The sequence below is a fragment of the Aythya fuligula genome, chromosome 13, assembly GCF_009819795.1.
Source record: "Aythya fuligula isolate bAytFul2 chromosome 13, bAytFul2.pri, whole genome shotgun sequence".
NCBI classification, from domain to species: domain Eukaryota; kingdom Metazoa; phylum Chordata; class Aves; order Anseriformes; family Anatidae; genus Aythya; species Aythya fuligula.
In genome coordinates, this window is record NC_045571.1 from 18,441,335 (window position 1) to 18,466,020 (window position 24,686).

A 24,686-nucleotide genomic window follows, 5' to 3' on the forward strand; every position below is an offset into this window, starting at 1 on the left:
TAAGTGCAAAATTAAAACTTTCTAGAAATTTCCAGTGGGCTGACGTAGCTATTCCATGCCAGGTCAGCGTGCTTACGTTGTTCATCTACGTGTGTTTTTTTATAAGTATGACTTTTTATTTTTGGTATTCTGTGTCACAAAATACTCCTGTATCCTTCGCCCCCATCTCCCCTTCCTTTCCTCCCAAGGAGAAGAGGGAAAGCGACACCGAATGCCTCAGAAAAAAAAGTTAACATTTTTCTTGTGAAAACTGTTAAAATGGGCTGAGGAAAACGGAAAGGTTTCTGAATACAGCAGCGACCAGGGAGCAGCCCAACGCGTAACGTGGCTGTTAGGTGACACGGCTCGCCCAGGGCCGGCTGCCACACACACACCCCGCGTCACGGAGCCCGCCAGGACTACAGCTACCGGCGGCCCCCGCGCGCCGCAGCCGGAAGCCCCCGCCGGGCGGCGGCCTCCGCTTCCCGCCGCGGGGGGCACGTGAGGGCGCCGCTCCCAAGATGGCGGACAACCTGCCGGCGGAGTTTGACGTGGTGGTGGTGGGCACCGGTACGGGCCGCGCGGCGGGGCCGGGCAGGGGCAGGGCCAGGCGGGGGGTGCCCAGGGTGTGGGGGAGCTCGGGGCCGCCCTCCTGCCGGCCTGGGGACTGCCAGCAGCTCTGAGGGGCGTCCTTTTTTGGGGTACTTCTCGTTAAAGCGTGTTGCTCGATATCCAATAAACCGTGAGGGTGCATCACGGTGTGGCCGGGACCTCTCTGAAGCGGCTCCCGCCCCGTTACAGCGCGTCCTGAGGGCCACCTGCAGCGCCTCACCGAAACGTACCACAACACTGTAGCGACAGTTAAAATATTACATCAAAATATTACACCAAAATACATTTTAAAATCATAACTAAAGATTAAGAGTTCCCCTCTGCATGCGTACTCCTCTTCTGTGGAGCCGTAGCCTTAGTAACGAACCTGGTGTTTTCCTGGATGTTCAGATCTGTGAATGTTTTGAGTGTAAGGGAAGAACAGCAAAGAATGAATGGCTAAAACACCAAACCAAAAGGGTGAAATACTAAACATTGCCCATCTGGTGTGATTTAGGACATTTTTTTGGTGTTTATTGCCATGAAAAAGGTACCTATGCAATGATGTAGCAAATTAAAGGAAACTCAGAGCTTTATAAAAGTATGACCAATGTTGGGTTCGTTGGGTATTTCAGCTCCTGAGGAAACCAGAAGGTGAATAGTAACAGTAGGAGAAGCCATCTAGCTACTAAGCAAGCTAGTGAAGGTGTTGTATCTCTGATAGAACTATAATCTACATAAAGATTTCATCCTTCATTCATGATTCCTATGGAAAAGTAAAAAGTCCCTGCCACAGTTTTCTTCTGGAGACTTCATAATTTTTGTTCCAGGCAGAGCATAGTCCTGTTTGCTCTGGCAGCCCCAGTACTGAGGGGCAGCGCAGTGCAGGTGAGCTGAGTGGCTCTGACAGCAGCACCCGTGGCCGTGTGCAGGCTTTCAGGTCCCCCGTGTGTGACACTGTGTGATAGCGGGCTGCTCCTGCTGTGGGCATCCCTTGTTATATCTGATCTTTGATGCTGGGGGAGAAAATCCTTTGAGCTAAAAATCCTTTGAGCTAAACTCTTCCTCAGAGATGTTGCCGTATTTGGTGGTGCTGCTGAGAATTTGTGTTTGAGGATGCCTTTTTCAGACGTTTGCCCACCCGTAGGAGGAGTCCTGCTAGAACTAATTGGAAGATTTTCAGAATTCTGCGTTTCAAGAATTATTTTGACTTTTCTTTGCATTTCTTTTCACTAAAAACATACGTAAATGATGACCAACAGTGCCGATTGTATTAAATTACCCGTATGGGATATGAGTCAAAGTAAAACTTCGATCTTCTAGGAACTGACTTCTGAAGGAATAGCTTAAAGTCCTCAGCGCTTTCTTTTTGAATGCAATAGCCAGTGCTGAGTGTACACGTGGATATTTAATTGTCACATTGTAATAACTGTAATGCTGGTGTTAAGTGCACAGTAGTAATTGCATTCTTTTCTGCATGCGTGGCCTTTGTCTGGTTTTATAATTTGTGCGTTTGTTAATTTTAGTAATTAGATTGAGTGGTATTATTGGATTTGAATTTGTTTTTATTTCAGGGTCATTTAACTGTTTCCTTGGAGTGAAACCAGAAACCTCACTCTGAATTTTTGTCATCAGTGGTGCATTTACTGCTTAGGTTCAATTACTTTATCAATATTTCTATGGTAAAAGCAAATTCACTTATTGAAGAGACTACTTTTCTTTAACTCAGAGAGAGCATTGTCTTGCACAGCCAACTGTAGAACAAGCTGATGTGTAGTACAGGAATACCCTGGTGGGTTCAGCAGCAAAAGTTTCATTCCTATGGTGGAACTTACATCCGTGGTTCTTAAGAAAATCAGATTATCACATGGCATAAACTGGCGGGCACATCTTGAGGTTTTCCATGATCACACAAGAACAAAAGCTGTTATGACATTCTTTTGTTCTGCACCCCCCCCCCCTTTTTTTGTAGTGTTGAAGCTTTATTTTACTTTACTTCATTTCATTTTATTTTTTCCCTCTCATTAAGGCTCTCATATCCCTATTTCCCTATTCCTGATTGTATGATTATAGTATTCTGCTCGAGCTATCCAATAACCAAATAGAGATGGCTTTGTTGGGTGATTTTCTGCCAAAGCAGATACGGCATCATCAATCCTCAAAGTTGTTCTAGTATTTTGGAAATTTATACTCAGTGATTTTTATTTATCTTAATGTCTGTAATGTCCTGTTTTTGACAGCTGATGTTGGAAGTGCTTGCTTGAGGACTTTAGACTGGGCAGTAGTCATGTAGGAACGTGATATTGCCAACCTTTTTTGGGGCCAACTTTTAAATGAGAGCAGGCATTTTAATGGTACATCTCAGAGGAGGGAATGTCACGAGTTGTTTGATAAGTATGTTAAAAAAACATCCATTTGAGAGAATGACACAGATCTAGAAGTCAGTGGCAGGGTTTTTGTATTTAAGTAATTGTCAAAAGGGAAAACTCATAGGCAGAACATTGAGCACTGTTGAAGTCGTGGCAGAAATCACTGTAAATGCTAAGATTTGCAATGTGGCTGCTGCAAACAGCCATAACTGAAATATTTATTTAAGTGGGACGAACGAGGATGCAGGGTCACCCTTACCTTTGAATTGTTTCAGTTGATTGGATTATATTCAGTCGTAACTTCTTAAACTTGTCTCTGATCCCACAGGAGGCCTGTATTAACTGCTGCTGAAGTTATAAAATAAAAGGTGTTACTCTTTAAGAGGCAGGTGTATTCACAAGTTTGCCAGTAATTCTAATTTTTTTTCCTAAAAAGGAGTTATTCTTTATAAAAGCAGTCACAGTAAATTTTCTAGTTCTATGCAATTTTCTTTCCATTCTGGTTTTCAGTGGTTATAAATAACACATGAAATGACTTTCAAGGTAGAAAGCAGGAATCCATTTTGAAATATTCTATAAAATAAAGAGTGATTTATGGTTTCATATGATTTTGGCTGAAAGCACTCGGGCTTTGCCAGGTCATCAAAGTCCTGTCAGGAGAATCTATTATTTATTGTTCGATATGCTGGGAGTGGTGTAAGTACTTTATGTTTATCTTATGTAAGTATAGTGTTAGGAAAAATCACTTCCAGATACTAAGACAATTTTAAAAATACATCATGAAAAACTGACCTAAATACTATAATGTGAGTGATGAAGTTAGCTTTAGCAAATGATTTTTTAAAAAAACAGATGTTTGAAAAGTGAATTATTCCTAATGCTTTTATGGATGCAGGGTATTTTTAGGATGTGACCAAAATGTTTTCTAACACGTTCTGGGTTGATATTTTGGTTATTTTACTTTACGTGTGCACAGTCTTTATTTCACATCAGCACCTACTTAGAGTTGTGCAGCAGAAACTAAAAGGAAAGCCAGCTGAAGATGGATGTTTTTAATGCCCGTGGTCATTGTGGACTAACACAGTGGCACAGACTTGTAACGTTAATGTTTTTGAGGAGGAAATAGGCCCGTTTTATTATTATTGTTTGCAAATAAGGCATTACCCGTCCGTGTAAGCATCAAACAAAATGAACACTGGCATAGTGTTCTCATTTCCACTTCTCTTTTTTTTTTTTTTTTTTTAAACATACCTTTATCTTCTTACAGACTTATTTTTTTTAACCTGACTAAAAATGAGTTGTTTTTTTCTGGCACGCTTTCTATTCTGAATGTTCTTGTGGAGCAGAGCGGCTGTGACAGCCTTCTTACAGGCTTGGACTCCCACTGAAATCTCACATGGGATTCTTTCCCAGATACTGTGAAATGTCCCTTGCTGCTCTTGTGAGAAAACTCATTATTTTGTGAATCTTTTACTGTCCTTTCCAGCCTGTAACTTTTTCAGATTTTCCAGATTATATTGCTGATCCTAGAAAAGTAAAAATCAAGAGTAATCAAAAAGAATCAGAAGTAATCGAGAACGTTTTTTTCCGTCTCCTCGCTTTGTGACTATTCTCCAGTCCTTCCCAAAGAACCCAGGTTTTTCAAGTCACTGGTGCGCTGGGGTTGCCTTAAAACCACGCAAAGCATTTTGTGATAGTCTTTGTTGGTGCATAGGTAACTGTATGGAATTGCTAACTTAGGAAAATAAACTTTTCACTTTTCAGGTTGCCTTTTATGAAGAGAGCAAGGAGAGTGGGCTTTCTTCCTGCAGAGAGGTAGAAAAGGAAGGGAAAGATGAAGGTATTAGAAGACTAGGATAAAAATAGAAGTTTTAACATGTGTCTTACTATGCTTATCTTTTAATGTATGTGCTTTGCTTTTTTTACATATATATTTTTAATCCACTGCTGTTGGCTGTAAACTGAAGCTCAGACTCCGCTGTAGTGTCTGCTGTAAAATCTACTTACAGTTTAACACAACTTTATTTTTTTCTCTAAGACACAAGGCTTCTGGGTTTCACCTGCGTTCTTTGATACTGCCCCTCGCAGCGTCCACGGCACGCTGGGCGATGAGCAGCGGGGCTCCGAGGGCTGCAGTGGATGGTCCATCTGGCCGGCAGCTGGGCGCCAGCCGTGTTTCCCTGGGCTCGGTCCGAGGGCCAGTCCCACCTAACACATTTATCAGTGATCTGAGGGCAGGGGTGCAGCGCATCCTCAGCATGTTTGCCGATCCCAGGAGGTGCTGTTGTTTGGTACAGGGATCTTGGTAGGCTCCTTCCAACCGAACTGTTCTAATTCTTAATAGATTTGGTTTAAGGGGAGTATGTATATATCCTGATGTGCTTATCTGTATCTTAATGCTTATATCAAAGTACACAGATTTGGTATTTCTCCAAAAATTCTCCTTCTATTGGAAGTAAACCTCTAATTGTGAAAAAGAGAGCTGCTGCTCCGTTCAAGTGAACAGTTTGTCACCTCGCAGTAATCTGTTTTCACCTGTAGTTCAAAAACTCTGGTCTGCCAGATTGTGTCGTAGTTTTTGAATCTATTACCTTGATTGTGTTTCTTAGACATCCCATGACAGAGTGTAGAATAAGAAACTTTTTACTTGAGGCTCCTTACTTGACCAGTTATCATTGCTTATTTGTCTTAGTGGGCTGGCGTTTCTGTGACATTACTATTTGCTGTGTTAAAAAAAAATTTCTGATGTTACTCTGCAATACGTACATACAATAAAATTAATCAAAACTATTATTAATTTCAATTAGCTAGCTTTAACTTTAAAAATATTACATGCAATAAGTAGCTTAACTTTGCCAGAAAATTTAAAAGTTCCATTTAAAACATTGCATGAAAATTCAGTGAGCTTCTTCACAATCAGCTGCTCATCTCTTAGAAGTTCACATCCAAACAGAATTTATTGCAGTTGGTCAACTGTCTGACTCCAGAAGATTGTTTTGAAATTGTCTCTGTCCCAGCATTTTGAATATATTTCCCTTCAGCGTTTGATATTATGAAAAAGCCACTTGTGATTTATTTAGTAGATACAGTGAAGCAAATTAAACATTTAAACCTTTTCAAAAGGAAGCTTGTGTAATTCTGTAAAAGCTTACCAGCTGGATGACTGGAAAAAAGTTTTCAATAAAAAACTCCGGAACTGAGATGCTTCCACGTACATGCAGCTGTTTATAAACTGCTTGGGGCAGTAAATTTATCCATTTAAAGTCACTTGAAGACACAGTGCTTCTCTGCAGCGTTATGTAGAGCTGCTAATCCTAAGAGACAAATGTGTAATCCTGAAAATTAGGTTTTGATTACACAGAGGTGAATTATTACTGCCAGCTTATTTTGTAGAGTTTTTAAAATCAACTTTCTCTTAAAACGGGAGAAAGGAGCTTTCTAGTTCAGCAGTCAGTTCTAATTTTCGTTTTGCTGTGTTGAAGAATAGAATTGATATCATAACTGTATGTATAGCTAGGCCTTTATTTTGTATTCGCTTACAAAACATATCATTCATGGAAATGAAAGTATAGCTGAGTTTTTCCATAGACAAGGTCCAAAAACTTGTAATAGAGACTATCTTGATCAGAGGTTGCTGGAAGCAAACGGATGTAGGCTTCAAGGTCAGCTTGCAACAGCCACATCAGTAAGATTTATTGAGATTAATCTGCCTCTGAGGTATCCAAGAAGGTTATACTAGGCATCGTGGTTAGACAGCTGGCACTGAAAACTAGTGCTGTGAAAAGTGGACTTTATTCTTCATCATAAGCTTGTCATGGACCTAGTGTTTATACTGCCTGCTTTCTGGATTACTTTATTCTGGTGCTGCAACTGTTTCTGACAGAGTCCTGCAATCTCTTGCAGCAGTTTTCAGCGCATCATGCAAATACCTGGAGAACCAGAAAAATGTGTAGGGCCAACTTCAGTTTGTACATGCTGAAGTGAGCTGTGTTACTGTGCTTGTTAGTTAATCAGAGCCAGCTTGGTACAGTTCTGGCTGCTTGCATTTTTTTCCCCAGTGTCCTTCCAACAAGATGGAAGAAGTCCAAGCACAGAAGGGCAAGTATATAGTCAGCAGTCAGCTCGGACCAGTGCAGGAAAGGCTTAGAAGTTGGTTTGCTTTGATTTCACATTTGTATTTCAGTGAGGCAGCGTCACTGACCCACTATCGTCTGGATAGGTGGTGAGATGTACCTGTGGAGTTGTCCCTGTCAGAACACACTAGTGACACGGAGATCACTGATGAGTAAAATCCCGATTTTTTGTTTTTAACTTATTTTTGTGTCTGACTGCAGATGTAATGTCCTGCTTTAGGGAAATCTTAAACATTGTTTCCTTGAGAAAGCAGGAGAGGCTAACTTCCCGGTGCTGCAGCTGAGAAATGGGGGTGAGTAAGTGGAGAGAGAAGGCAACGACATTAAGAAATGATGATCTAGGTTTCAACTGGTACTAAGCAGTTGTCCTTCAGGAAGGAAAACTCTCTTTTTCCTGGTGAGAAAAAAGCAGCACAGGACTGTTTAACAAATATTAAATGAGTCACAGGACTGTTTATGCAAATATTTCAAGTGTAATCATTCTAAAATATGAAACAGCCAGGAAGCGCAGAATATCTTAATGCATCTTGATAACAAGCAATGCTATTTATGTATTGATTCTGCCTGAAATATGAAGGACTTCTGAGTCAGCATATTAAATTTATACTCTAAAGAATTGTGTGGACTCCTCATTCCTCCAAATAAGTCCCTCTTATGCTGCCAGATGTTTATGGATAAAATACTGAGGTCTGGATCTGTTGCTGCTTGCTTGTCGTTGGATCATGCAATTACTCTTCAGACTTCTTATTTCATGCTAATACTGCCAGAAAGCTAAAAATTACTGGGATTTGGAACCTTAATTGAGAAAGTATTTTTTTGTAGTAGCCCTTTTTATTTCAGGTAAAATAACATGAAATGCGTGCTGTGTGTCACAGTAACTAATATGCCTAGTAGCGTAGTAGGAAAGTACTGGTTACTATTAATTATACCTGAGCGCAGATTTCTCTGACCCAGTAATTTGATTACTGATTTGATTGCAGTACAATTCATTTATTTTTATTTTTAATCTGAAAGGAAATGTAGGTTCTCGTTTAGATCTTGCTGGGTTTTGATGCAAGTTGTTGGATACAAATCATTACTCAGCTATCTGTTCAAAAACATTAGGCATCATGAGGGGCACAGGTTTTAACACCATGTCCTTCATTCCTTAAGCTAGCAAAACCAGAAGCTGACTGTTCCCCAAGTGGGGTGAATGGCAGGAAGTGTTAAAAGTAGTTTTCTGTGAGGAAAACCAGCTCAGAGATACCCAGCTTTATTTACTCACTGGGCGTAAGTGAAACTTGAGAATCATTGCTAGGGATATAGCCTTTTTCCTGCAGTCACGTGAATCTTGTAATAAATTGTTACATTAAAACCGAGCCAGGAACAAGAAATTTGGAGTTTGCTCTCCCCTGTAAGTTAGGCATTTCAAAATTTTAATGTAATTCAGCTTAAAGTTCGTGGAGAATCAAAGTTCAGAACAAGAAACCATTTCCAGATGAGAACAATTATTTTTCTGTGATTGAATAAGCTGAACGGAGCCCATTTTGCTCAGCCATGTGAGCATCCTGTCGGAGACAGTTCAGCTTCATGTGCCATACAGAAACAAATCTCTGCCATTTCTCTGAGGAGGCTTTCCCAAGAGTAGTTATTTTCCTTGAGTAGAGAGGGACTGTGTGTAACTGCGCTATAATGGTCTGCTTACCAGAGCCTTCTTCCTGGGAGAGAGCTTTTGTGGAGTAACCCTCATACAGTCCTGAGCGCGTGTAGCAGGAACTTGTGTTTGACAGAGCTCCCTGATTTCCGTGGAGCTTTATTTCTGTTAGAGAATAGGATTCAGAAACTGGTGCCCAAGGCACAGGCTGAACTTCTTCGGTTTACCGAGGTTTTGTCACTTAAGAATAAATGGTGTCTTGCTCCATCACATTGTTCCAAGAGCCTCTCCAAAAGCTAAAATGCATGGGCTTTGCCTTTCCTATACTTTCTCATTCTGTTGCCAGTGGGTACTCAGGAGGCCCCAGTATCTTAGAAGCAAAGTGTTGGTGAAGAAAATTGATGCCAGCTTTCAAGAGCGAGGAAGCTAATTCAGGGAACAATTTCATCCAAGGTTAATGGAAGAACAGACCTCCAACACAGTATCAATTGGATCAAGCTTAAAGCAATCAGTTATGCCCTAGTAGCTATAACTCCAGTCCTGGTCAGCCAGGCAGCACTTGGTGATGTTTTACAACACTTTCTCAGTGGCTTTTATCAATAAGGAAGGAGAAACAAGTTTTTCAATTCCATTGAGTAATATTCTCCGTGCCCAAATGAGGGGAGGAAAACCTTTCCAGAAGCTACAAACAAAACACGAGTAGTGGATTCTGTTCCAGGTAGTTAATAGATGGAGAGAAATGAAACATGTTATATATATATATAAATATATATATATTTATATGTAGAAATGCTTTTGGAGGGCAGCTGAATGTAGAGGTGCTTTTCCATAATATGGCTTTGTGCCTGAAGGGTCTTGTGACAGCCCTGAAGTGTGTGCTACAGTTAAATGTTTTCTCCTTGTCTGTTTGTTCAGAATAGCCTGTATATTGAGTTCTTAATTAAAAAAAACTCATTTTTGGTGTCTTTATCAAGGCACCTCATAGGTCTCTGCAATTATTGATGTAGGTTCTCTTCACCCAAAAGTTATTTAGGCTTACTGTTCGTACTCCTCTCCGAAATGACGTGCAGCTTAAGTAGAGTGTAGCACAAGCACCTTGTGCCATACAGGTTATGTTGGGAGTAGCTTGTAGTGCTGGAAGGCTCTTCAGTTCAGTGGTGAATCTGTATATTCAGAGTTTGTAACGTGAATCTGTGTTGTCAAAGGATGACGTGTTCTAAATACAAGTAATAAACTGAGTGTGCTGATTTTGAAATCTTGGCGTTGCGTTTGGCACTTACGGCTTCCTAAAGTGGCATAGGTGTCAAACAGCGTGTGCTGCAGGCATTGCTTCTGAAACCAGGCCGTCAGAACAGCTCGTGATGCATCACTGCAAGTGCACTGGTTCAGAGTAGCAAAACTGCATCCCACCATTGTGAAGGCACTGTTCATCTGTCAGACTTTTATGTTGTAAAGCCAATGTCCCAGGAACCGATGCAGCTCAACTGTTTGTTCCTCTTTCTTCCCCCAGAGCTTAATGCCATGAGAAGACTTGCTGTGGAAGATCAGCAATGCAAAGTGTTGTTATTTTTGTCAGTTTTATCAATTCAGAAAGAGTTGTGTGTTTGTTTTTTTTTTTTCCTGTTGTTTTTAATCCATCTGAATAGTGTTAAAAATATAAAATTTCAGGGAAGTTACAGCCATTTTCCTGGTAACTTTGCCTTGCCTGTCTTCAACCTCCTTCTTGGTATCGGTGCAAGCGTTGGTACTTCTGCACGGAATGCCATCATGGCACAGGCCTGTTGAAATCCAGCTATTTACTTTACATGGCAGGAGGGCCAGGAGTGGCCAAAGATTAGGGGTAGGGACGGGAACCTTTTTATTTGGATGGTCATGATTGCCTTTGCTGGCTTAGAGAGTTTGTGAAACTATGGTCTGGTCTATCTAAGTCCTGCTAGATGTTTCTAGACCGCTTTTCAGGTTCTAGAATCAACAAAGACTAGCTCAACCATTTAAAATGGTTTAAACCTGTCTGTGAGGGTGTTACATTGTACATTGCGCTTAAGTCTAACAGCTTCTCACTCCATAGACCAGTAAGAATAGACGTTAACATATTGCATTGTGTGTTTTAAATGAATTATCAGATAGGCAGCATGCTGGCCATTCATTCTTTGGTGAAGGCACTGGTCTTTTTTCTGGAGAGAGAGATGACCGCAGGCCTGAATTTCACATCAAGATGTTGTTCAGCACGCAGCTCAGCTCGCCGAAGTTGGTTGTGCCGTGCCACAGCGGCTGCTCCCACTTGCAGTTCTGCCTCGCATCACTTGTACTAGTACAGCTGCTTCGGGGGCTGCGCTTTAAATCAGATCATTTCTTCCACTTATTTTTAATCTCATTCCCTTAATTGAATACATACCGTAAGTGTCTCCTAATACTAGTCCTGCAGAATGTTAATCACTTTTACTGAATTACATGTTTAAACAGCCAATAGATCATTTAAAAAGAGGTTTTAGATAGGGAGCTATACTTCTGCTTTGAATGTAGTTACAAGTCCAAGTTATCTAACTGCATCGAAATATCTAGTGAAGGGGGATAGAAGTTAGAAAACAGTCTAGTTTACTTATTAAACGTCCAGTTTAACCACCACACCATGTCATTCCAGGTGGGATTGCTAGTGGAAAATTATCATTTGACATTTTCTTTATTTTACTACTTTTCTGAATATAGTGAAAACAGATTTTCTAGAGCGTAACTGCGTGACACGGGAGGCCTTGATAGAGATAGCACTTTAAGGATGGCCATCTGACATTCACTCTGTCCCTAACACTACCCCTTTGAAATGGGACACAATTACATTAAAGGGGGCACACAATTACATTACAATTTAGGTATCATTATGCTGGCAGGTGCTCAATCTGCTTATGGCAACAAGACATCTCAAGATGAAATGGGTAACAAGCTTTAACTCTGAGGTAGTAGTGCATGTAAGTGATATGTGCCTACCATTATTGAAAATAAAAAGTAAAAATTAAAATTTACGTTCAGTAGGGTGATGTTAATAGGCAAGATGTTAATGAACGCAAAAGTATTCATTATTTTAGTTGCATAAGAGTATTAAAAAAATTCAGTGACTCACTAAATTATTTTTGAATTGCCTGTTGCTGACTAATTTATACTTTTATTTAATTTTTATGTATCTTAACATACTAAGATCTAAAAATTGAATGTGTCGTTTCAGGTTTGCCTGAGTCTATTATTGCAGCAGCATGTGCCAGAAGCGGCCAGAGAGTTCTTCATGTTGATTCGTAAGTTACTCCAATAGTTTTCCTTTTTAAGAGGTAAACTGGTTAGAAGTGTATCTGTGTCTAGGTCAGCGTGTCCTTCAGGACTTGTGTTTTGTGTTCACCTGGTGTTAAAATTATTAAAAATTAAAATAATAACATTAAACAATTTTCTGCACTTCAGATAAGCTGTGGTAAATATTTGTGCGTGCGGCCAAAGTGGATAATCTGGTAACGTTTGACCTGAAGTGGAAAAAAATCTTACATGTTTAACTGTAAAATCCTAACTATTAATAACCAGTAAAAGCCTGTTACTTCTTCTCTAGCAGGTTCCTGCTGCATTTCAGCAGAGAGAGTGACAGGTAGCTTTGAGGTGGTGGTAGCAGCAAAACTTCTGCTCTCATTGTTAGTTGTTTGCCAAAAATGACAAGGTTGTCATAGTGTTTCATTTTACGTCATTCTTGAGTTCTTGCCTTATCCCATCACAATGGGATAATGCACAGTGAGGCAGTACTTGATGCTCCATATTTAATGTAATTAGTGATTCAGTTGAAAGAAAGCTCTCAGGATGGCAATAATTGTAAAGAAAATATGCATCTACCTCATAGCTCTTGCATATTCTAGCATTTCACTGTTCTGCCATAGTAACAAATGCTGAGATGCAAGTCAAGAAGATCTTAGAGAAGTAATTCTAAAGACATCACATGCAGCATACAAGCGTATGTTAGTTTTGAACATTTTGGTACTGTAATTCTTAAAATTAGCTCTAAGATTACTTATCAAAATGTTAAAAACCTTAGTTTACAGTAAGGAGACGTCAAAGGTTGTTTGGACTTTAAGCTTAATCCATATATTAACAGTAGACTAATTTGTTTTTGTTAAATGACCAGTTCTTTTATTTCAATTTTCATATTAATTGGTTATCGAAGTTTGTAGTAATAGTTAGCCACTGGAACTTCTTCTTCTTTTATCTCCGAATGTTTTTAGCCAGGATGAAGAACTTTTCAAAAAAAAAAAAAAAAAACTCACAGAAGGAGGCAATTAGGACTGTGGAATTTAGTTTATTACTGTTTGTTTATTACTTAAACATGTTCATTTACATTCACACGTGATCTTCCTCTTTTTATGATGGGAGTGAAGGCTTCTACATTTGATTCCTTTCTCCTGTGGAGTTACTGTCCAACTCTTACGCAAGCCATGAGCTTTTTGGGTCAGAAGAAGGTGTTCTTAACAAAGGTGGTTTTCACTCTTAGGAGTAGTTGCTACTGTAGTTGGTGGATCTGCTCACCTAATGATGGTCAAGAATCCACATCTTGACAAAAATATACACAGTTTTGTACTGTACAACCTCCCATAAATAGGGAAGCATTTCGAGCCATTTGCTTTTCATGTTTGAGTAAGCTGGTACTCTTGGAAAAATAAAAAAATACAGAAAACCACAACTGATGCCATTTGAATTTCAAGTGAAAAACTGGACCTCTGGCAAGCTTTCTAAGACTTCATTTGAATTACAACATTTTAATTTTATCTACTATATGTCTAGTTTAATAAATCATTTCTAGGTAAATTTTCAGGTTTAATTTCACTGAGGTAACAGTATAATTGAAAGTTGATGAACAAAAAAAGGTTGTTTATATTCAGAATATCACTTTCTATAATATCGCAGGCTACATTGTTCCCATCTTGCAGGATCATCAGTTTAAATTGTTTTCAAACCAGAAGAAAATAAGATCTGGGGATTCTGAAATACTTGTTTGTGTTAGATGTACTACTTGGAATAATTTCTGTCTCATGTACTCTACAAAGGTCTGAGTTAGGTTAAGTACAAGGTTTAGAAAACATATATGAATAAAGTCTTTGTTTACAGTTTGCTTGCATTCGTTACCTTGTATAGATCATTTTATTACTTTTAATCTCCAGCCTTGTTTGCGTTTATCATAATATACTGCATAGGTGATTATGGTAGATAGTTTTGAAGTGGCCTATTATAAAATACTAAGTTCTAAGTTTGATTTATAAACACTGTCCAAGCATTGCCATCAACAGTAGCTAATCTTATTCAAAATAGTCACTTCACTGCAGTGTTGCCATAAATTCCTGTAGACGGATTTTAAACTAAAGTTAGCTTCTGCCAAATAGTAATTGAAGGAGCTCTATTTCTCTGTGCCAGCTATCTGTCTCAATAAACGTAAAATCTGTGGTTCTTTTTAGAGAGCTACATTTACTGTAGATATTAATGAGCTGTTGACATGTGAAATTTCAAGGATAGATATTAAGTGATTTAGAGAAGTAATTTGCAATTTAAAATGCGGAGATTGGCACCTATTTTAAACTCAAAGTTGCTGAAGGAAGGCAGATCAAGACTAAAAGTTGGTTACTTCAAGTGAGTGTACCTCCCACAGTAATTGTTCGTATGCATAGGATTTTCTGCTGGTGGTTTGCTATCTCTTCCAATTTTGGTCCTTTGCCTATTTTCTTCTATACAAATATAACTGTATAGTGGTTTGGTTATTGAAGATGGGGGATTAGAGGTGAGGCACGTTTAGCTACATTTTGTATTTAATTTTCAGCATCTAGAATATAACATTTGTAGATTGTAACCTTGCTCTGGATGTCATTCTTTGCTGATTTATCTTTCCACGTAGAATTTAACTGGAAGACAAAGGAGAACTGTCATGATGCAGGATTTTAACTTCTCCCTTGTGCTCAGTTTGCTCTGTCTACTTCTCCAGTCTTTCTCTTGTCTTTTGACCTCTTTGTACATGGAGTACTGAAAAGTTCCTTCCAAAATTGTTTTATCTGAGCATTGAAAAACATCACTATATCTGTGTAGTATGTTCCACTTCATGCTATGGCTGTCTCATTTTTTCACAACTTGAAAAATCCATAATGTAACACAACTCAGGTCTTCACATAGCCATAGCTGTATAAGCGCAGCAAGCAGAGAGGGGAAAGGTTGCTTCTCAAAGCAAGTCAATTTTTCCAAGAAAAAAAATGAATAATTCAACTTTCAGAAAGGAACCCTAGGCAAAAAAATCTTAATTCAGGTTAATCCTTTTTTTGGAAAAGTTGTTGTTATATTTGTTTAGGATATGAAATTAAAGCGAGGTGCTACAGTGTAAAACTGTCTCAACTGGTATAATTACCCTTGCTATTTTTGCTACCTTAGGATGTAATGTAATTAATGTACTTTGGGTGGCTACCATCATCCCCTTCTGTTGAGCTGGAGGATCTCAAGCTATGTTTTGGTTAACTGTTTCTCTTGAAATCCGTGGAAACTTTTTCTGCTCCAAAACACAGTTACTGCGGCAGAATGGGAATTTCAAATAAATATCTGTGTTCTTAATAGGTAGCACATGAAACTTTATGGGTTTGAAGCAGAGGTCATTTTGTTTTCAGACCCTTAAAATCGATGTGGCAGTAACTTCCTGTGCAAAAGACAGCTCCTCTGATGGCAGGAGACTCCTTTCTGAAAGATCAAATGCAGGACAGACAGATAGAGGCAGCTCTTGGGAGCGATCATGAGGCATCAGCAGCTTTTTTTCAGACATGACCAGTTTTGACTGTTACACCATGGCTGTAGGGACGTGGCATTCAGAGGGGCAGTCTTCTTCACAGGCACAGTCCATGAAATACCTTTTTTGCTCTTACTCATGTTTTACTTGTATAATTCATGCTTTTGAAAGTCCTGGGTTTCTGAAATTGCAATCTGTCTTTAAAAAATACCATTAGGTATTCTCTTGGTTCAGGTTCCAAGAATGTTAAGTAGATGGAAATAATTTTTAGTTTCACTGTTCCAGGCAGGGATTTACTAATGCTTTCAAAGTATTTGTAGAAAAAAAAAATGGTTTTAATAACTGAGGAAAAAAAAATCACAAACTAATGTAGGAGAAGTGAGAATTAAGCTTCTTGTAGAGGTACTGCAGCTACATTTCCAAAACTTAGCAAAATAGCATAAGCAATTCTGACATTACTTCTAAAATACAGACTCCTGATTTGAAAAATCTGAACTAAAAGGTGAGTATTTTAATCTATATGAAAGGATAAAGGAAATGTGAACAAGTAGCATTTAGGAAATGATTTATGCTACATAAAGAAAACTTGCATTATCTAACTGGACAGAAAAAAAAATTTCTAACTGTATTGTTATTTCTTCAAAATGTGTTTTCACAGAATTCTGTTTGCAATGTTTCATGCTCTTATCTAGAGGATAATTAGTTATAACCCAAAGAAAAAGAAAATCTGTCTTTGTAGTCAGCTAATATAGCAAGAGAAGGGAGATATTTAGTGATGTTGGGACAATATTTTAGCTTTAATTAGGCTTTGATCTTGGCTATTACTTTAAAGAATTCTTTGTTATAGCCCATCTTTGGGTAATTATAACAAAAATACCGTTTTACAAATGAGTCCAAATTGTAAAACCCTAAGTCAATTCTTTTCTTTCTACTTCAAAACTTTTCCAAAGAAAACTTTACTCATTATCACAATAATTATGCCTTGTCTACCTTCTTACTGTGGTGTTTTCAGATGGGAAAATTAAGCAATCCTGATTCATCATGTAATGTAGGGTGAGATAATTAAAATTCCGACGAAAAAAAATCTGAAAGTTGATGCTTCCAGAGAAGATTAATATTGGGGGTTGTGTACCGTAACTTGGGAATGGTGCTCAGATGCCAGAAGAGAGGAAAGACAGCTGTGATTCATTTTTCGTTTGAGAAAGACCATACCATCTTCTCAGGACTGATTGAGCTTCAGAACAGAATTATGTGGTGCTTTGTTGAAAAGATTGATTCACATCAGTGGTGGTTAAAAAGGAAAGCAGTTTCAAAGGAAAATCCACCTGATGAACAGAGGAATGTTTACATCAAAGGTGTCTGGCAGCTCACAAACAAACTTTCATAACTTTCTATGAAAATAACATATCAGTTTCTCTTACTGAAAGTTTTAATTCTAAATGTGCTTGAATTTTTATTGGTATAGTTTCAAGAAATGCAGTCCTAATTTTAGGCAGGTGTTTTCTGCGGTTTCTGTGATCAATGACCTTGCTTGTTCTGACAGCCAGATTGTATTCCATATTCAAGGAAACTTGGAGCTAAGCAGCAGATTCCCTGAAAAATAAATCTTTGTGGCTGTGGGTTTTTTGGAAGTCCCGGAAGCAACAGATAATATATGGGTATTGAACTTGTTATTCAGTGGAATCTCGAGAAAGAGGAAGAAATTGACCTGCGCTATTGACAGTTAAAAGAAAGCTGCCATTATCAGGGCAAACAACAGCAAGTTGCTGTTACGCAGACTGAAATCTGGCGGAATCAGGCATGTCGTATAATCTTACTCACTTTGTTTAATCTTCCTCACTTTGTAATCAAAATGATACCAAACAAACTTTTTAAGCCTTGCCCCACATCATTCACATAAAGAGGTAAGTACGAACTCATTTCTATAGATGATTAGAGTTTCTGGTTGGTAACAGATCTGCAAATGAAGCTGTTGTTCTTGGAATAACCAAACTGCAGGATAAACAGCTTGGGTATCCATAAAGTACAGACCGAGTCCTCCCCGTTCATGGCCTTAAACAGTTGAAGCCATCCTTATTCAGTGAATGCTGCATTTTGTTGTCTTTTCAAAAGATGTCCTATTTATGTTCTTCACTATTGCTTTGCAGTGGCTGAAAGACTTTTTTAGGTCAGTTTCTAGTCAGGAACAATTAGGCATTGTTTAGCAGACATCTGTCTTTCATATGCTAAGTAAGCAACATAGCATAGAGCATCACCCTCTGGTGCTGTAAGGGGGCTGACACTCTTAATGAAGTCTTTGTCGGTACAGATAAGCCTTGTCAAAAACATCCCCATCTTAAACAGTAGAATCAACCCCAAATTTAAGTTTTCCTTTTTTTTGTACTTATTTCTACAGTCCAGAAATGGAGGTGGTTGTGATAAGATTTTAAGTTTGTTGGGTTTACCAGTCTGCGTTATCCTGTAAAATACAAAACTACCTTCCTTCCTAAATGTTCCTTTTTAGCATATGCAATAACACTAGATGGCCATTCAGGAGGGCATTTTTGGTACCCTGCACTCTCCTGAAGTGCCAGCAACAGTGCCAGAGAACAGAGGGAAACCCTAAAGTGACCGTTTTATTTTGTAAGAACTATTGATTTTATCAAATGCAGTTGCTCCGACTGCAATTTTTCCCATTGAAGTTGTTAAATATTTAAGATCTGATATGCACGGTAACAAAAGTTAATTCATCCAGATGGCCAATGTTTAGAGAAATACTGGTAGAAAAAAAAAATCAAAAGGGCATGTAGAAACTATCTGATTAACAGCAGAACTATTGATTTCCTTTGATTTAAAGCAGGTAAACTAATATTTTCAAGGCAGAAGGTGATATATATAAACTGAAAAATAGTCAAGGAGATAGGATCATTTTCTACAAATCAGTTCCTTTGGCTCCACCTACAGTATATGCAGCTTAATGATGATTTTGCCAGAGAATCTTAACAGTCTGTTGTAATCTGTTCTGTAGAAGAACAGTAGATAAACAATAGAGTGAACTTTCTGTTACTTGACATAATGGGTAAGGGAGATGTGGGTTCTCCTGTCTGCACCCAAGATGAATTTACTTAACCTTTTTGCCCATCCACCTCAGGAACTACTGTTAGTTTAGAGGTGGCATGCGGTGCTATTGTGTTAGCTTTCAAATCAGCTTCAATCAGAAGCTGTATGGCTGGCTTCCTGTGTCAAAGCTGGTAAGTCCCGCAAGAACTTGAAACTGTGGAGTATAAAACCTTAACTGGCTTTTCTGAGGGCAAAATTGAAACTGGCAGACTAGTTAGTTTGACTCCACTTTAAGGAAAGATGACCATAGCGCTGTACATATTTGAGTTAGTGTTGGCCAAAAAAGCAGTATTATCTATGTTTTTCTTTACTTGCAGCATCCCGTGCGCTTTTCTCAGCATTATTTAATTTGCCATCTGAATAATCTGATACTGGACTACAGTTTATTTGATCAGAGATTAATAGAATAAATGAAAATGGAAATTTTACATCTAGTCAAGGATTTTGAAATATTATACCAACTTGTGTACACTGCACCTGTAAAATCTGTCATCAAAAATATTTTGAGTGTCTCGAAACTTGGTTGTTTGTCTTTTCCTTTAAATCTGAAAAGGCTGTGTATTCTGTCTGTCAATTTTCACTGTTGTTTTTTCTTTGCAGGAGAAATTACTATGGTGGAAACTGGGCCAGTTTTAGCTTTTCAGGATTGTTGTCCTGGATTAAAGAAAATCAGGTAAAAATTTCTCAGATTACTTATTTTAATGTTTTTTAATGTTCAATCCCAGTTGTTTGCATAATTTATTATAAAACAGATTATCACGGTGTTCTTTCTCTTTGGTAATTTTACAAATCCAGTAAGTTTCTACTTACCAGCTTTCCTGGTTAAAACTCATCTGTATGGCCTATCATACTGAGACTGATCCACCTGATTATACTGTTATACTAAGACTGAATTACCATCTGAGACCAAACAGTCTAGTGCTGCGTTGGACATTTGAGGTTCTTGAATTTCTGTAGAAGCAACTGTACTGTAGTTTTGATTCCTTTCTGAGCACCTTCTGCAAATTTCCTACACTGATGTTTCAACACCCTTTGGTTTTCTTTTGTGCTTTCAGCTGATTCTTTTTAGCTGTAAGAAAGGCAGTTACTGGATCCTTGCATTGAAATGTTCTGTAACCAGGACAGAAAGATGAATCTTGATAGTGTAGTTTTCAATTACCAAAGTTTGTCTAATTCATGACAGTCTACTAGAAATCTTTTGAAGATGATATTTATTTAGGAGAGTGAGCACTTAGACTGTATTAGCAAATGGCTGGTTGCGTTATTTACTGAAGCATTATGAGCTTGTTGGTCTGTACAAGATGGGACTTTTTCAGTTCGGTCTCATGCCTGATATCACATGGTGCTACTCTGGTGTAATCAGAGGAGTTGCTCAGTCTCAGAACTTTAATATTCTCAGTTTTATGTTACATGATTTAGAGATTCCTGTTTAGACAAATTAATATATATTTTTTTTTTTATATGGTGTCGATTCAAAGAGTTTTGTATCAAAATTTGGAAATAACCTGGACACAACAAACCTGTCTTTTATAAGATTGTATTCAAACTTACATTCAAATCTCTTATTAGAAGTTGCATTTCATTTACCATTATTTTCAGATCACTAGAGCTAGTAAAGTAATACAAATGTTAGCGTGCTATAATAAAGTAACCAGTTCTATTTTAATTCCAAAAATCTGTATGGCATTAAAACAGTAAAAACAATTCTTCATGTATTTTTTAACATATACAAAGGTACAACATACCTTTATATTTGAGAATATAAAGATTTATATAGATTAATAGCAGCCAGGGAATACAAAAAATAAATTTATAATTGTTTTTCATAAGGAAAAGTCAGAAAGCAGTGATGAATGTGAAGACTGGAGAAAACTGATCCTTGAGAATGAAGAAGTTATCTCTCTTAACAAGAAGGATAAAACTATTGAACACGTAGAAGCTTTCTGTTTTGGCGAGTAAGTATAAATACGAAAATCTACAAATTATTTTCATGCCCTCAGTAAATGATTACATTGTGCTTTTGGCTTTAAGCATTTCACCTTGAGTAGTGCATAGCCATAGTAATAGTAAAGGGAAATGGGGAGGGGTCTCAACTGAAAACTGAACTTTGTATTCGTTATTTTTATCTTTGGAGTTTTGCACTGAACTGAACACTATGCAGAATTAATTCCTGAAAGGTTCTTTAGGAGACATATTTAAGTTTAACCTTGAATCCTCTAGATAACATCATAGGTAGTTAGAGGAAATACTGATAGATACTCATATAGAAATACATATTTATTTCATATTTATTTCATCACAGTTTAAAACAAACAAAAAATGCCTCTTTTGCAATCTGAAGGTCACAAGTTCAGAATATTCCAGAGTTCTTTGTTGCACAGTAATGGCTGTTAAACCTTACAGCAGGTAAAACGTTATGCTTGCTTTAAAGCTGTATCAATTGAATATTGTAATTGTAATCATATTGATATATTAAATACTGGTCAGAGCCAATATTAGGTTACGTTTCATAGTCTCTTAACTTTACATATGATTTTTCTAAGATGTGCTATTGATTGATGGCTGGCTCAAAAGTAAGTTCCCTAGCACTAAGACTTAACAGTTTGTTGAAGTGAGCATTATTATACTCAAGTCTTCCATTTTGTCTTGGATCTACTTTTAAGCCTTTAACTTAGTCTGGCAGTACCATGCTGTCCGTCTATATCATTGCCAAAACCAAAAAGAAAACATCCCCTTCTCTCCCCCCCCAACACACAGGGGGTAGATAGATAAACCTAACAAAGAAAAAGTTTTTCAAAATAACACAAAACTTTCCAAGAGAGTCAATTATTGTGTTTCTGACAATTTACACATTCTGGCTAGATTCTGTTGTTTTTGCTTAACTTTTATAACTCCTATGAAGTAACCATTAAACATTTATTTTGAAAGAATAAACAGCTGGGTAGCAGTATAATATACACAGTGCAAATCTGAAATGAATGGCCTTAGAACAAAGTGCATCCATCAAAGGAAAAGAATACTGTGTCTACAACAAGCTGTATTGAAAAAAGGCAAATGGCTGAAAAATAAATAGTGAACACCTGTGCTGAATAAATTAACCAGCTGGTTGGCAATTTTTCATTTGACCTATCTGAAGGGGTTGCTGTTACAAGGCATTAATAAGACACATTCATTTTAAGATATTCCTTTGTTAGTACCATTAATTGATGAATGGTAGAAGATAATATTCTAAATTTACACAACAATTTGTCTGCAGATGTATTATTTTTTTCTGAATTAGGAGAATAATTGTTGGTACAAAAGTTCAATTTGAGTGATTTTTATAGACAGTTTTTACATTATTCAGGGATATTTCTTCCTATAGGAAGAATGTCATGAATTTAGATTATATACAGGTTTTACTCGTTCATTATGAAATGTGTAGAGATGCAAATCATACAAATGTATGTATTCATTAAGATGGAATTGAATAGAGTTAAAATATGTAAATACAACATTTGTTAAACTGCTTTTCAATGATATTAAAAAGACAACGTATTGTGAATCCAAATTTTATTTTGATTTTTTTAAATAACAATACAATTTAGTCACATTTTAAACATGCTGTTACACTGAACTTGGGAGAAGATAGAAAGAATTTTCTCCGAATTTTTGAGGGACAGAAAACTGTAGGATGGTTGAATAAAAAATACTATTCTTCGTTATTGCATTAACACATCTTTATTAACACCATATTGCAAAATCCTTAAAATAAGTACAATAAGTAAGTAAAACCAAACAGAACCCCAAAATTGAATTGACCTTCATTTGTAGGTTTAATAGGGATTACTTTTTAAAAACAACTGACAAAGTACTTTGTCTTTTATATTTTATACTTATTTAATGCTTGCAGTATAAAGCAAGAAGACATAAAAAAAATCAATGTACAGAAACAGACTTCTTTCATTAGTGCTTCCTTGTAACCATTCCTGTATTTCCCAGGGCAATATTTTACCCCATTCACAGATAAGTGCTTCCTGGTGGCTGTGCACAAGCTGAGATGCAAGAGACTCTTACGTTCATCAGCTCCCTGAGTTCAAAAGGAGATAAGCAAGGAGGAACTTTTCAAAGAGAGGGTTTCTCTTCCCATATTTATTTTTGACTTGAACAGAAATTGTGCCTCTTATTTCCATCTCTAAGTCTACAGATACTTGAAGGAGCATTTTTATGTGTGCTGAATAATTTCTTGGTGTTCGGTGAATTTTAACCATCCTGACAGTAACTGAGATTTTGTACTGTAAGTTTGCAGGTCACCTTTAAAATCGTAGTTCATTAGTTTTCAGCCAAGATTAAATTGTTTATTCAGTGCATTAATGGCTTGTGGTATAAAGATAAAAAGATACTGTAAAATTATTGCTGAGCTCCTTTCACTTACAATGACATTGATTTGATTCATCTCAGCTGGTAGTATAAACTAAACTTCTAAGTTCAAAAGTACCAGTTTCTAAGGTAGATGTCATTGAAGTTCAAGATAAAACGAGTAGATATGATTAAAAGTGCAGGTCTGCTTTGTAAGAGGAATTTTAAAGAATTGTGTTGTGAAAAGGAAATGGACTAGATAGCACTTGTGTGGTCATTTCCCTCCTTTTAACTGCCTGCCTGTATCATATGCATATTAGAAATTCATCAGAACAATGAACAAATCTGTAACATGCAAAATAATAACTTAGCCATGTGAGGGAACTTTGTTCTGTATGGCCGTTATTTGAGCAGCTAAACTGAACGCAAGATAAGAGCAGAAAAAAGTAATCAAAAATTCAACATAAACTTCAGTTCAAAATTCCATGCTGTTCTAAAGGACTTGTTATAATAAGAGAAAGTAGTCTTAGTTATATAAAGCATTTGTATTTTCTTCTGCGAGTTTCATTTTTTTATATATCCAAGCTTAATGACTTTAATGCCTCTTTTTGCATTTTGATTTTAGAGGGTTTTTATCTGTAGGAAAAACTTAGGTTATGTTACTCCATTTTTAAAAATATATTTATTTTGTTCATGTAGATGTGTACTGTGTATCACCAGTGGAGCTTTGTTTTTCATGTTAAGCCCATTCAATCTTTTGAGTTCGCTAAATAAGAACACAAAAGTGTTTTCTTGCGTTTTTCCCCAGTAAAAGTACTCCTCTTGAATGATTTTCAGTCAAGGAAACAGAATTCTTTAGTGGGTGTGATACACCCGATTTGGCCAGGATAAAGAAACTAATGCTTTTTAAGAAGGGCTTGAGCTTTCCATTCCTGGCACAGACTCAAAACTTTAAACAAGATTTAAAGACTCTTAAAGACTTTTTTTTCCCCCTCTTTCTTCCCCTTGTGTTTTTAATCAGTCAGGATTCAGCCAAAGATGTTGAAGAAGCCGGTGCATTGCCAAAGCTGCCTGTATTTGGAGCCTCTGGTGCTGAGGCGATTGCTCAGGACCCAAACAAAGAGTGCCCACCACTGGACAGTGCCGTAGCAAGGGCTGAGAGCTGCGAACCAGAAAAGGCTGCGAGCGTGGATACAGCAAGTACAGTGGAAGAGAATGATACAGAAGTAAACTGTGAGAGTGAAGGTTCTCCTAGTGTGTCTTCAAGCGAGTCCGCTCTGGATTTAGGAAAAGCTGAAGCTCCACCATCAGAAGTTTCTGCCCAAGAACCAAAGAAAATTATGTATTCCCAAATTGTTAGGGAAGGCAGAAGGTTTAATATTGATTTAGTTTCCAAGGTAGGAACTTACTGACAGAGTACATTTGCTTTGCTTGATGTGATGAAATTAAAATAAACAAACAGGCCACAACTTTTTTAAGAGGTCTGATACAGTATCTTTGAAGCAAAAAATACGTTCTCTGGAGAAGTAAACCAGCATTAGTACTATGATAATGAAGAGAAGCAATTTCATATGTTGCTCTTCAATGTTGGTTTATAATCAAAGAGGCTGTAAAGCATAGGTCAGAAAACTATCTATAAAAGTAACTATTTCCTGAGATTTAGCATTTACGTAGTATCTGCAAAGCTGCTCTTTTTAAATACTACCATTAAAAAATACTACCATTAAAAAAATAAAAAAAAAAAAGGAAAATCAATCTAAATGGAGATG

The 24,686-nt window shown here is 37.4% G+C and overlaps 1 protein-coding gene across 1 annotated transcript in view; it reads left to right on the forward strand.

Moving 5' to 3' along the window:
* Positions 1 to 479: 479 nt before the first annotated feature.
* Positions 480 to 24,686, forward strand: part of CHM (CHM Rab escort protein) — a 57,871-nt gene continuing 33,664 nt past the window's right edge. Inside the window, exons 1-5 of the mRNA XM_032196189.1 lie at positions 480 to 549; positions 11,923 to 11,989; positions 19,180 to 19,252; positions 20,410 to 20,534; positions 23,939 to 24,314. Of these exons, the coding sequence (XP_032052080.1) occupies positions 501 to 549; positions 11,923 to 11,989; positions 19,180 to 19,252; positions 20,410 to 20,534; positions 23,939 to 24,314 (690 nt within the window). The 5' untranslated portion in view covers positions 480 to 500. The remainder of the gene's footprint in view (positions 550 to 11,922; positions 11,990 to 19,179; positions 19,253 to 20,409; positions 20,535 to 23,938; positions 24,315 to 24,686) is intronic.